The sequence below is a fragment of the Herpailurus yagouaroundi genome, unplaced genomic scaffold (assembly GCF_014898765.1).
Source record: "Herpailurus yagouaroundi ecotype Mexico unplaced genomic scaffold, PumYag 182, whole genome shotgun sequence".
In the NCBI taxonomy this organism is placed as follows: Eukaryota; Metazoa; Chordata; class Mammalia; order Carnivora; family Felidae; genus Herpailurus; species Herpailurus yagouaroundi.
This window is the reverse complement of record NW_024412413.1, coordinates 3087589-3101329: the sequence shown is the minus strand read 5'-3', so window position 1 is coordinate 3101329 and position 13741 is coordinate 3087589. Positions and strand designations below refer to the sequence as shown.

Below are 13741 nucleotides of genomic sequence, written 5' to 3'. Positions count from 1 at the left end.
ATGGCCATCAAATGGCAAAATATTTTCGGGGTGACCCTCAGAGGTCCGGTCCTGACGTGCTCATGGTCACGTGCGCTTTCCTGGTCTGTGAGGCGGCGATGGATGCTCAGGCGGGGAGCACTGTAGCTCGAGCCATCACAGATCTTGTTACGAGCTGGGCTGAGGTCGAGGTGAGCTGTCGGTGGGGGGGAGGCAGTGGGGGCGCTGGGGCCCCACGGGACGATGTCAGGTGAGTTGGGGAGGGAGTTCTGAATGATTCTGAACGACTTGGACTCAAACCTGTGCTAGTTTTTGTGATTTCAAGCGAAAGCAAAGCAGGGGTGCCCGGGGGCTCAGTCGGTTGAGCTCTTGGTTTTGGCTCAGGTCGTGACCTCACGGTTTATGGGTTCGAGCCCCATGTTGGGCTCGGCGCTGAGAGCACGGTGCCTGCTTGGGATTCTCTCTCTCTCTGTCTCTCTCTCTGTCTCTCTCTCTGTCTCTCTCTCTCTTCCCCTTCCTGGCTCATGCGCACGTGTGCGTGCGCTCTCCCTTTTTTTCTCTCTAAATAAATAACTTAGAGCAAAGGAAACTCATGAAGTGTTTTAAGGCAAAAAAAAAAAAAAGAAAAAAAAATACCCGAGAAATCCTAGTAAGAAGAAGAAAAGAGAGAAAGCAGCCCTCAGCCCGATAGCTGCACATGTCGTGTCTGAGGAGGCCTCGGCAGCCCGGCCTGTGGTCGCGGCCTTCCTGCCTGCATGGCCTCTGGTGGGCGAGTTAGTTTCGCTGCCTGTAGGTTTAGGTCTGTGCCTGGGGTCCTGCGGCAGCCCTGTCTCCTGGGGCCACTGGGCCCCTGTCCCATTCCGGTTTCTGCAGCCAGCCCCCCTGGACGGGAGCGGGGATGGGAGCCGGAAGGGGGGGCCTGCCCGCGGCTGGAGCCGGGGGAACCTCTGCGGTTCCGCGGCTGGGGCCACGGGTGTGCCTGGGGGCCCTTGGGGGGGGGGTTGCTGGGATTCTTGCTGCCCCACACTTCCTGCAGGCCCCCTCCGCCCGGCTGCCCGGCGCCCCTCCACGTGACGCCGTCCCCAGCTTGCAGGCGGCCGGGACTTAATGCTGCTCTGGTTGGTGGCACCAGGCGTTCTCTCTACGCGGAGGTCTCTTCTGCGTTACTGCAATTAACGGAAGCTTTTCCTCGGGGGTCTAGACGAGGCTGATCTGTGTGTCACCTTGTAAAAGAGATGCTTCTGCCTGCCACCGTAGAGCGATGGCTGCCGTCTGGCCCCACTGCCGGCGGGACAGGGCGCGTGGGACCGGAGCTGCTGGCGAGGGCTGGTGCCGGGCCTCGACCTGCGTGGCTTCCCGGCGTGTCCCTGTGCGGCAGGACAGTCTGACGGGACGAACAGACGCTGAGGGACGTGTAGGCCAGCTGTTTACCTTCTCTTCCCCCTTTCTTGCCGAGGAGACATAAATCCGTGTCTTTAAAAATATTTCTTTATTTCCTGAATTAGCGGCTGTTCCAGGGAAATGGCTCTGGGTGCCACTCTGTAGGGACAGCAAGGACTGAGAGTGCTCGCTCAGAACAGACGCCGGGATGTGGGTCGCGTGAGCCTCCTCGTGACCAGGGGACGTGGCTCGGTCGGCGTGGACGTCGGCGTGGACGTCGGCGTGGACATCGGCGTGCGCCCAGCACCGCGGTGGCCTCTCGTGCCGCTGTCTGCAGTCAGGCCAGGTGGGCCTGGGGGCGGCACGTTCCCCGAGCAGGAGGGTGTTGGGCGCTTCCCGAAGGCGGACCTGGCGCCGAGGGGGCGGGCGTGGGCGCTTTGCCTGGCGCAGCCTCCACAAGCCCGCACCTTGACTACTGGCTCGGAGACGGGACCATCTCCCCATGAGGAACATGAAGTCCGCGCACGGGACCAAGCGATCGTGCGCGGAGAGGTCTCTGTGACTCGGCTCGCTGGCTTCGGAGCCCCTGCTGTCCCCTGCCTCTGGGCGCGCCCAGCTTGGCGCTCTGCCCCTCCTCCCTCCTGAAGAAGTCGTCATCGGCCTTCACTTCCCTGTTTGCCTGTCGTCTCCTCTTCCAAGCCCGCCGGCACCACACGCTGCCCGCACCGCTTCCCCTCGCGGGGGCTGCTTCTCCGCCCCTGAGTCCGTTTCGCCTCTCCGACAAGCGGGGGTCCCGAGGTCCCGACTGGCTGGCCTCTGGGGAGCTGGGTCTGGAGCATCACTTGATGGAGAAACGGAAGGGAAGGAGCTGGCCGAAATCCCGGGCTGGCCCGAGCCGTTACCGGAACGGGAAGGTCGGCGCTCATCAGCGGCACAGGCTTTGGAGAGCAAGGGCACGTGGAGGGTCAGATTGAAGGGTGGGGGGACCCGGATCATTCACGCCTCTGTTAGGCCAGCGAGGGTTCTAGGGTTTTCCTCCGTGCCTGTCATGGGGCAGGACTGAGGGCACAGCCGTGAACGGGATGCGGGAGGACCTTCCTTGGGGGGGCTCCCGCAGAAGTGGGTGGGGGCCGCAGGCTGGGAAGAGGGGTGCTGTTCTGGCTGGGCTGGTAAAGGAAGCTGTCTCTTAGGAGGCGGCGTTTGAACTCACACCTAAATGCTGGAGATCGGGGGTGCCCTGGGAGGTCTGGCTGCGAGCAGGGCGTTGCGACAAGTTCGAGAGCAGAGGCCGCGAGGGGGACAGAAGTGGCGGCTTTGGCAAGCGAGGACCCAGTGGAGGCGATGAGGTGGGGGAAGGGAGGGGCAGGTCAGGCTCCTTGGGGTCACGGCCAACAGTCTGCATTCACCCTCCCCGTCTTGGGCAGACAGCGTGACTGACAGATGGACGGACGGCGTGGCCCGATGTGTCAGCAGCTCCCTCTGCCGCCCTGGGGGGTGTTGAGTACGGGGTGTCAGCAGGGAGACCAGCTGGGAGAGTGTCACAGGGGACCCGACGTGAGATGACGGCCCCTAAGCTGGCGGCCGTGAAGCCGAGAGAACGGACTGGGGCCGGACGCTCTTCGGAGGCTACTCTGGGGGTGAAGCCACCAGGCGGCCCCTGCTGTCCGCGGCCTCTCAGCCAGACCTCTGGGGGCAGTGACGACCTGCGTGTGCTCAGTGGCGAGCCGGATTTGCGTCCGGTGTCCCAAACCTCCCCGGGCGGTGCTCTTTCGGGATGTTAGCCTGCCTGACGTGGTGAAAGCCATTTTTGTTCACGATTGAGCCACTTGTCCCTTTACTTACACGTTACCGGGATCAAAGCCTTAAAAGTATAATTTGCAGGTTATCAAGAGAGATCAAGGGGAGTTAAATCTAAAGAGTCCGAGCTAACTGATCGCTTTCCTTGATGGGAGAGCTGATTTCCTAAAATTTCCCCCCCAAAGTGATACAAATACGGAGCACTGTCCTCAAGGGTGTGAGCGTGTGGGCCGGCCCGCGTCCCCGGAGCGCGCACGGCGGTGCAGATTGGAGGGCCGGGAGGGGCGGGGGTCGGCCCCTTCACAGATGGCGCTTTGGGAGCCCTCGAGCTGTGTGTTTGTGACTGAGCGGCCGCACTGTCGGCTCCCGCTGCCGCCTCCCTCGTTCGGCCGTGTTCGCCGGGCGCGTTTGCCCCGGGGTGCTTTCCTCGGTTCCCCCACGCAGTGTCCAGTGGAGCCCGGTCCGTCTCGGGATGGCTTGCTCGAGACTGTGCGCGAGGGAAGCTTTGGGGCTGAGTCAGGAGCCCGGGCCTGCGGCTTTCTCAGCCCTCCCGTGGCCGCCGGGCTGGGAGTCACAAGGAGGCCACGACAGCTGCCTGCACGGGTGCTGGGTGCCCTGGGACGCCTCGGGTCCCTGCACGCGCCCTGCTGGGCGGGGCTCGTGGGGCCTCCGCACCCACTCGTCTTCAGTGCCTGGGCTGCCGGGGGAAGGCGTGCATTCGTGCTTGTGAGCAGGTTTAGGGGTGTGTGCGTGTGTGTGAGAGAGAGGGGAGAGAGAGGAGCTCTCTGAAAGTGTGGGCGGGCTTAAAGGGTGGGAGGGCTCCTGTGCTGACGTCACCACCTCCCAGGTGAGGCTGCAGAGCAGGAAAGGAGATTCCTGTGTGCTGAGCTCTGGCTTCTCCTCCAGGCCACACACGCGCACACACACACTGCACCCGCACATGCATGCCCATGCACCACACACCTGCGTGCACACACGTACCACATGCCCACGCACACGTGTACATATGCACACGCACCACACACCAGCGCCTGCACGCACATGTGCCATCACGCAGGCACGTACCCCATATCTGTGCACACACACGCGTGCACACCAGGCCCCCTTAATGACCAGGTTGGGCCTTGTGCAGGTGGGAAGCAATTAGATGCAGTTTGCTCCCCAGGGGCTCCTACACCTTGCTCGCTCTTTTCTTGCTAAACAAGTAACATTTTTTTATTTTTTTCTCCTGTTAGATGTACATGTGAAAAAAAGTGTACCGGTGGTGGCATTTCATAAGCCTTGCAAGGCCGCCGTTTAGTCGCACTTCCGGCGTGACCCCTGGCTCTGCTGCTCTGGGTAAAGTGCTCAGCCCATAGTGCCTCAGCTCTCTCGTGTGTGTTAGTTGTCTGCCCCTGCGTCACAGCATCGCCACAAACCCAGTGCTTAAAACAACACACACTTGTTCATGTCTGTTGTCTTACGGTTCCTGTGGGTCAGGAGTCTGGGCGTGTCTTAGCTCGGGGTCTCTCCGGGGGCCAGTCAGGTGATATCTGGGCTGCAGACGCATCTGCGGCTCGACTGGGAAAGGATCAGCTTCCAGACTCACGTGGCTGCTGGCAGGATTCGGTTGCTTGTAGAGCCGGGGCCTCGGTTCCCTGCCGGTTCTCTGCCACCCTCAGCCAAGAACGGCCCTTTCCATGTGCGGCTCTCAGTGTGGTAGCAGGGAGAGCGTCTCCTGGTGGGAGGGGTTGTGCTCTCAGGTGACAGAATTGTGCAAAGCAGGTCGCGGGGCTGCCCACACTCAAGGGGGTGAGGTCACACCAGGAGGTGGGGGACACAGGGCCATCTTGGGTCTGTCTGCCGCATCCTCAGAAAGTGGGGGAGTAAGCATACCCACCTCCAAGATTAGGGGGGCACTTGGGGCACCCAGGGGCTCAGTCGGTTGAGCATCCGACTTCGGCTCAGGTCACGATCTCATGGTCCGTGAGTTTGAGCCCCACGTTGGGCTCTATCCTTACAGCTCAGAGCCTGGAGCCCGCTTCGGATTCTGTGTCTCCCTCTCTCTCTGCCCCTCCCCCACTCACACTCCGTCTCTGTCTCTCTCAAAACTAAATAAGCATTGGGGCGCCTGGGTGGCGCAGTCGGTTAAGCGTCCGACTTCAGCCAGGTCACGATCTCGTGGTCCGTGAGTTCGAGCCCCGCGTCGGGCTCTGGGCTGATGGCTCAGAGCCTGGAGCCTGTTTCCGATTCTGTGTCTCCCTCTTTCTGCCCCTCCCCCGTTCATGCTCTGTCTCTCTCTGTCCCAAAAATAAATAAACGTTGAAAAAAAAATAAAAAAAAAACAACTAAATAAGCATTAAAAAAACATTAGAAAAAAGGACTAGAGGGGGATTAGAGGAGCTAACTGAAGGTGGTTAGGATGATGAGCATTTAATAAACGTTAGCTGCTATCGCTGTGAGGTTGCTTTCTGAAGCCCACATACGCACCGTGGCATTCGGGGCCGTCACCAGTGGCTCCTTCCTGCCCTCCTTCGCCCTCAGTGGCCCCCAGAATGCACTCGTGTGTTTCTGCTCTGTCCGTCTGTGCAGACCGTACCCTTGTGGAGTCCTTCCATCCACGAGTTTGTGGGGCTGACGCGGGTCATTTGCTCCCAGCCCGCCTCAGGCCTGGCCGTCGTGTGACAGCCACAGAGGCTTTTGCTCCTGGCCTGAGGCCTCTGACCTGGCGGGCACTGCAGACACGGCCCCTTGCACCGTGTGGGTGCCCGTTGTGGGTTCCCCGGCTCCTCTGGAAACTTCTTCTAGGGCAGGCTGACCTGTCTCTGGGTGCCCTGCCTAGGGGACAAGGGCCATGTTGGCAATGACTGAAAGGTGGCCTGAGCCCCATCCTTGGGTGCCCCTGGGGCTATCTGCGCAACACCCTCTGCAGGGGTGAGGGCCAGAGCAAGTACAGTCACCTCTCTCGGCCCCCTTGCCTCACCTGTGGCTCTCAGGTTGAGGCTGACCAGTGAGCTGGTGGTGGGAATGCACCTTCCCCACCAGGCCTTGCGGTCCTTGGCCGTGTTGTGACTGAGCACACATGCAAGCGAGTTTCCCACCCTGCTGGTCATCTTTGCTAGAACTTTCCAGCACGGGGTAGAAATCTGCCAGTGAGCTGTACGCATACTTCTGGGTTTTCTTAGCGAGGAGAGGCCTAGCTGGCCTTCACGGCAGCCCAGCTGGCCACACGCTCTGTGTGCTAAACTGTCATAAGTGTGTCCCGCTTGGCTGTTCCCGCTTGGCTGTTCTCGCTTGTCCCCGTGTGGCCTGAGCTGCTGGCTCTGGGCCCTGAAGCAGGCTTCCCGCCCAGTGATTCTGGGGGAGCCGAGTCTCCTCACGCTGGTGTGGTCTCTGTGCCTTGGCTTCCGTAGCCTGTCCCCACCCTGTCCACGGTGAGGAAAGGCCACGCACAGTTGTGACGCCGTCTCAGGCTTCCCTGGTGCCCGGGCGGGGCTGTGACTGCTGAGAGGTGCTAGGGTCTGCGAGAGGGGTCCAGGTTCCCGCGCGGACCCTGCTCCGTGTCCATCCTCTGTGCCACCGTGTGGACTCGTCCAGCGTTGCTTCCAGCCTCAGCGGGTGATGTGCTGTCGCGGGAGCACGCGTCAGCCCTCTGGTGTCCGCGCAGGAGAAATGCCAGATGGTGCCGTGGGCCAAGCGACTTTTGTCTTTTGCTCTTGTTTGAATATTCTTTCCAGGTCTCCCTGGAAGGCTGTTGGTGTAAGATGAAAACCGTGTGTGAATGCGTGTGCATGAAGGTGTTACTCATTCGGCAGACATTTATCTGCTGCCCGGTGGGACAGGCTCTGTGCCAAGGTGCCCCTCCACTTACGTGGAGTGGGCCCCGTGGGGGGCGTCCCAGGGTGGGCCCCGTGGGGGCCAGGATTCCGGGGCCAGCTGTGCTGCATGCTGGTCGTGGGCCCTGCGTGAGGAGACTTCCCCGTCCCGGTCCCGGGCCCCCCGCTGCAGAACTGGCTTGGTAACTTACCCACCTGGGAACGTAGACCACCAGCTCAGTGATGTCCAGGCGGGACAGGGGTTTGCCTCCTTGGGCGCAAGGCTCGTTCTTGTTCTGCAGGCTCGACTTGTTTGGAAACGATGCGGCTCATGCTTGTCATGCCTGCGCCCCACGCCTTCGTAGCATGAGGCCTGTTCAGCAGTTCTCTCCTGTAAGGAGAGAGAGGGGGCTCAGCTCCTCCTGTGTCCTTGGCCTGGGTCCTCGAACGGCTCGTGGGAGTGTGTGTGAGGGGGAGCTGCTGGAGTAGGGCATCGCTGATGGTGATCGCTTTCCAGGGGTTAAAAAAACATCCATTAAAACAAAAATCCCCGAAACCAAGCACGTGGATACAGAGAACGGATCCGTGGTTGTCAGAGGTGGGGGTGGGGGCGGGTGAGATGGGTGAGGGGGGGTCAAAATAAAAGAAGTCACGGGACGTGATGTGCAGTATGGGGTCTACAGTTCCAGTGCGCTGCATACGTCAGAGATGCTAAGAGATCTTAGGAGTCTTATTACAAGAAAAGAAAACTTCTAACTATGTACGGTAACAGGTTGTTAACCAGACTTGATGTGGTGAGTGTTTTGTAACATTTACAAATATGGGGTCACTGTTCAAATATCATAGACCTGGAACTAGGATAACGTTATACGTTAGGTCTACCTGATTTAAAACGATGTGTTTGCCTTACGAGGGAAATTCAGAGCATTCACCCACACAACTCCCTCTCCCCTCCCACCTCCCTGCCACACTCCCTTCCTTCTCTCCGTCACCCATCCATCCAATGTGCACCTGCTTCTCATCCCCCCCTGCCCCCCCCATCCCTACACCGCCAAGGGAGTGCTCCCTGAGACAGTCCCGGACAGCCACGTGTCCCCTGTGCCCACGGGCGTGGAGGGCCAGCTGTCCCCTGTGAGAGTCAGCTCGTGCGGGAGGGCAGCGCCTGGGGGTCGCCGACAGACGGCAGTTGCTCGTGAGTCGGTAAGATATTCAGATAAATTGGAATTTTATGAAAAAGTCAAGAAGAATTAGTATTTTTTAACATTTGTATTTTTAATATCAGGGAAATATTGGCCGTGTAGCTTTTGAGTGAATGTGCATACATTTTAAAGTGTCTGACGTGTTTACTTTTGGCTTTACCACCTGTTCAATTTTCTTGCAGATTTTTGAAAGGATATTGTTTATTTGGGCAATCCGTCACCCTGCCAGTGGATATGTCCAGGGGATCAATGACCTCGTCACCCCTTTCTTTGTCGTCTTCATGTGCGAACACATAGGTAAGACCACATCATGATGCTTTCTCTCACAGGCATTGACCACGAACTTTGGTGGCCTTACCGTGTCACTGTGTGTAATTACACCCATATTGAGAATTGCTGTTAACGTTATAATGACAACTAATAATGGAGACTGATAGTTCTCTCATTTCTGCCAGCTTTGAAAAAAGTCTCTAAATCCACTTGCTTAACTACTGGAGACGTTAAGATGCAGCTTTTATTATTGCCATCATCTTTTTTAATAATACGTGAGGAGAAGCGTGATCTCTTTGAGCAGCGTCGTTTTGTTCTGATGGCCAGAGCACCGCCTTTCAGGGTGTGGATTTGAGTGGATCGGGTCAAGGGGATAGGATGGTAGTCGAATGTCCGGCTTACAAGCTAAAACCTGGATGGACCCTCTTCCGTCATATTCTGTGGCACACTGTCTCCTTCCTACCTTTGATCCACCAGTGACGGCTCATTTTATGGGAAGTTTAACGACATGCAGATCAGCCGGTTTAATGGAGACTTAGGTTGGGTGATGGGGTTTCTCTTCGAGGTGTGCGTATTTTTCTCCCATTTATGTTACAGCGGCCAACCGTAACGTAACCTGCTTTGAACATATGTTACGTTAAAAACAAAATCGTTATTAGAACCTAAGTGCGGGATCTATGTTTTAGTTTCTCTGTGGGTAAGGAATAGACAAACACCGAAGGAGGGATTTCCTGTTTGGTTATAGCATTTTTACTTAAAACCGATTTTAATTTGTCTCTGCACGAACCCTCGTGACTTGACGTGTGTCTGTCTTTATGAGATTGTGTGTTTAGCCACTTCAGTCTCCAGTGTGCTTCAGATGCTGGTCGTTGCTGTGCTCTGAGAGATGAGGTCTGGCCGGGAAGGATTATCCTCTCAGGACGAGAACGTGCCCATTCAGTGCATTTTATTGCAACCTCTCACACTTTGTTTGAGTTGCTGATTGCATAGGAGGACTTTCCATTGCTAAGCGACTAATGAGAACAGCCTCTGCTCCCTCCCTAATCATCTCTTAAGTAGGGGAGCGGCCGGCTGCGGAGAGCAGAGAGCACTCGCCTTCCTGCCTCTTAGTCCCTCATTTGACAGATAATGAAAATGTTCCTAATGATCCTAGAGCAGTAGGACCTGTCGGTAGACTTCGGAGTTGTTAATTGAAAGAAGAAGTTCAGCTGAGATGTGATTAGAGAATTGATATTCTGTGCTAAATAGACCGTTTAATTAATGTGGTAAGTAAGTTTGTCTTAACTACTTTACCACCAACTTGTGTCGTAAGACCCGAGCGATCCTGTCCGCATTTGCCTGAATTATCAGCGAGATAGGGTGAAGGGACATGGGATAATCGTCTGGAAGAGAGAGGAACTGGGGAAAATGGAATTTGTGTCCTCAGTTAAGCTCAGAGAGACTGTGCCTGCCTTCCTGTACCTGCCCTCCCCCCACCAGCATACACACACACACACACACGCACACACACGTGCTGAGTGGATGTACAGGGTGGTTTTGGAACACTTGTGTGAAACACACCATTCATTTCTGGCAGTTGACCATGTCGTTAAGTGCACATACTGGACTTTTTGGTCCTGGCTTTCAGATACGATTGGTGGACTTGAGTCCTTTTAGGTCTTGCTGCCCAGGCTTGAGAGTGTTCATCGTGCTGGTCCAAGCACACGTCTTGTTACCGTGTACAGCCTCATGTCTGTGTGAGTGGCCTGGAGCTCTGCCCAGCAGCCTCCTGGGCAGAAGTGCGGTCATTCACAGAGACCTTCCTGGAGCATGTGCCGCAGTGCTCATCTTGTGCAGAGCACCGGGGTGTGGAGACCATGTCCGTCCACGTCACCAGTGTCACACGGGCACCTTCTGGCCCTCTGCAGGGTGGTAGGGATGCGGTTCCCTGCCCCCTTGGAGCCCGTGGTTCCAGCTGGAAGACAGGTTTGAAATGCGTCGCGAAGACATTGAATGAAAATGATCAGATCTTTGTGTTGTCCCGAGGTGTCAGGGGGTGCAGGCTAGGGGTCGGAGGAGCCCTCCCAGATGGTGACATTCCCAGTGTGCCTTGTGGGATGGGCAGGGGTGTCCTGTGGAGAGAGTGGCGGGGGTGCGGTAGAGCGGCTGGAGGAAGTGCTGTGATCTGGGGATGGTGGTGACTGAGGACAGACAGAGCCACTGGGGGGACACTGGAAAGTCTGGGTGAGTCCCAGTGTACAGGAGCACAGGCGAGCCCCCGGTGGCATGCAGCTAAAGGGTGCCGTGCTCAGGTCCTGTCTGGCCTCGTCCACTCTGGCCATGGGGAGGTGCTCTGGGGTGCTCGCAGGCGGGTTGGGGGGCGTACACCGTCAGCCAGCGGGTTGTGTGCTGTCTTGTGGGGGGTTTTAAGCAGGTAAACCTTAGATGCTGGGCTTGCTGAATGTCTTGAAGCTAAGATTTTTCCTTCAGAGGGTGGAACTTGGTGACAGGATCCTGTGGCTTGGATTCCTGAGCGTCCCAGCAGGACTTTGGGGTCAGCATCCTGTTCTAACACGACTGTCAGACTCTTGAAGTGCCGGTGGCATGGGGAGTAGCCCGCATGTGACCGCCTCCCCAAAGCTGCACTTTACTCATTTCTCGGGGTGGGCCTGTGTTGCTCTGGATTTCCTCTCTTCTGAGTGGAACTCTGGGAAACGGTCCCTGTTAACCGAGGGGATGAGAAGCCCTCTGGCGTGAGATCCATCCAGGGGCCTCAGGCTGTGCCGGGCAGCACTGCCAGGCCTGATAGGAGCTGGACTTTTACCCTGGAGTGTTTGTTGTGGGTCCCCAGCTCCGGGCCTGCTGTGCACCTGCTGGTTCACGAGGGAGGAGGGGAATCTGACACAGAGCTCCAGTGACCGCGACGTCCCAGGCGGGGAGCAGGCATGGGGAGCAGCAAGCATCCTGACTTTGCAGGTCCTGAAAGAGAGGGATGGGAAGTGAACGGCAGCTCACACATCTGGGGCTGACAGACGGGCTCTGATTTGGACCTGGGCTCATCAAGTAGATCGAGTGCTTCCTGGATGTTCTTGGCAGAGGGTTGGTTCGTCTTCATCAAGAGGCCGGCCAGGATGATGAGGGACAGGAACAACTTGCAGAGAGGAAAGAAATGCTCAGGGAACACGGGAAAACCAGAAGCAAGTGGGGAAGCAGGCGCAGCCTGCATATGGGACGGCGTGGAGGTGGTCCAGTGGCCCTGACTGGTCTCACGGGGCCGTCAGTGCCACCCTGGGATGGATCAGAGACACATGCCACCAGCTGAGGTCTCCTTGCGGAGCACCTCACGCCCCTGGGGAAAGGCAGTTTGGTCCCACTTTCAGACGATACACATCCCCAAATGCAGGTTCAGCACACGTACATGTGCACGCTCACACAGGCACACACAGACACGCGTGCCCGTGCACACACACGGTGCCCGCTGGCCACAACCTCTCCAAGTAAACGTGGAACAGATCCTTGACTACCTTCGAATGGGCCCATCGTCTTGGGCGGGCTCTGGAGGTGCCATCAGCCTCGGGAAGGAAGGTTGGGGGAGGAGGTCAGGAGGCTTCTCATGATCTCAGAGGTAGGGGTAGCAGGGTGCAGAGCTCCTCCAGACGTGGAGCGTGGTAAATATAGCCGCTTAGGCGGCACCAAAGCCTAGGGGCTCCCCGTGAGTGGGGTGTTGCAACCGGAGTGTATAATGTGCTCAGAACAGTCATGAAGAGGGCTCTGTGCCAGGAAGGTTTGGGAATTTATGAATTTAAGGCGTTGAAGCCTCAGGGGTAAGAAGCCGTAGGCGCTTGAGTGCTGGGTTTGCTGCACGTGCGTGAGCCGTTGTAGGTCTGAGCCACGGCTGGGAGCCGGGTCTTGCAGACTGCCTCCGTGACCCAGAGGCCTGGCGGAGTGCACGGGGCTGTCCAGCCCGCACCCCTGCTAGGGGTTTCGCCTCCCTCCTGAAACAGCATGGGACACGTTCTTGTTGTACCTTTTGGAAGGTCACTACATCTTTGGCCTTAGTTCAGGTCCCCGAGGAAGGCAGGTGTAGGGTGAGGCTGAGAGAAGACGGGACAGGGCGCACAGGGAGGCATCACAGGCTGACGGGAGCGGGCCCAGAGACAGGCCAAGGCAGGGCCGGCCCCATGAGGCGGTGAGGAGGGTGACGCAGAGGGCGTGGGGGTGACTGGAGCGGGGGAGGAGAAGTCTGGCCTGTTCCCGGGGTCCCGGGCATCAAGGGAGGTGTGCTGTCATTGTCCCGGGCAGGCTGTAGCCTAGAAGCAGGTGGTTGAGAGGCAAGACGACACCTGTGGGCTAGGACACGTCTGTCTGGAGCGTGGGAAAGAGGGTTGCGTTGGTGGTGGTACTGGGAGTTGTTGCCCTGGCGTGGCTGCTGAGCATCGCGGGTCTGGAGGTGCTTCTCCAGGGGGCAGAGTCCCACGTGGGACCTGAACATGGCGGCCGTCCTCCTGTCCCGCGGGGAGGTTTGCGGCTCTTTCCCACGAGGGAGCCTGGCTGCCTGGGTTCAGAGCTGGGTTCTGCCCCTCACCCGCCGCACGGGGCCTTTGTGTAGACGTGGGAACTGGGGACGGAATGGCACCGATGGCCGTGGTTGCCGTGTGGCCCGAGGGAGTTCCCATGTGAAGAGCTCAGAGCCCCGGGTGCGAGTGCTGCGTGTCCAGGAAGTGTGCTGCTGCGGCTGTAGTTGTCGTGTCCCTTCGCTGTCTCGGCCCGTGGCTTTCCTCCTTGGGTCCACGTTCCGGGGACAGAAAGGGGGAACTGGTGAAGGACACAGGCTAGAGGCCAAAGGGCCCTGCCAGTGGAGCCTGTCCGTTCCCAGGGCCTTCCTGAAACGGCTCTGCTGGCTGCAGGGGTGCTGCTGAGCGAGACTCTCGCCGTCCTCCTCTGGAGGGCAGGGGATGGGAGGGGCAGCGGGGCAGGCGGGGATGTGTGTGCCAAGAGGGACAAGGGGCGGTGGTGGAATCAGGGAAGAAGTGGTTTTAGAGGCAGGAAGAAGGCCTGGGGCGACGTGTCCCCCAAATCAAGGGAGGGGACAGTTTCAGGGAGGCAGTGGTCCATGGATTCCGGTGCCACAGAGGTGCAGACTGGGGACTGACCGAAGGGCTGGCCGGTGAGCGTGGTCTGCCCAGACTGGGCCGCAGAGCGGTGGCCGGTCGGTCTGGACACAGGTTGACTGCCCTGCGCATGGGAGTGGCCGAGCGGGAGCTCCTCACCAGGAGCGTTGGACAGCGTCCTCCACGGGCCTGTCACGTCCTTGGGTAACTGGCGGCTGGTCTTATTGATCTG

The 13741-nt window shown here is 58.4% G+C and overlaps 1 protein-coding gene and 1 long non-coding RNA gene across 8 annotated transcripts in view; one reads left to right on the top strand and one right to left on the bottom strand.

Annotated features, from left to right (window-relative positions):
* Positions 1 to 13741, top strand: part of TBC1D22A (TBC1 domain family member 22A) — a 282503-nt gene that overhangs the window by 71491 nt on the left and 197271 nt on the right. For all 6 annotated transcript variants that reach the window (XM_040490525.1, XM_040490522.1, XM_040490520.1 and 3 more), the window contains one exon: positions 8332 to 8446. In XM_040490525.1, the coding sequence (XP_040346459.1) occupies positions 8332 to 8446 (115 nt within the window). The remainder of the gene's footprint in view (positions 1 to 8331; positions 8447 to 13741) is intronic.
* On the bottom strand, positions 6296 to 13178 carry LOC121040153 (uncharacterized). Of its 2 annotated transcripts, none has more exons than XR_005795147.1 (3): positions 11923 to 13178; positions 7163 to 7341; positions 6296 to 6886 (listed from the first exon to the last, which is right to left on the bottom strand). It is a non-coding gene; the product is annotated as an uncharacterized LOC121040153 (long non-coding RNA). The 2 variants fall into 2 exon arrangements; XR_005795146.1 differs by having other exon boundaries at positions 7167 to 7341.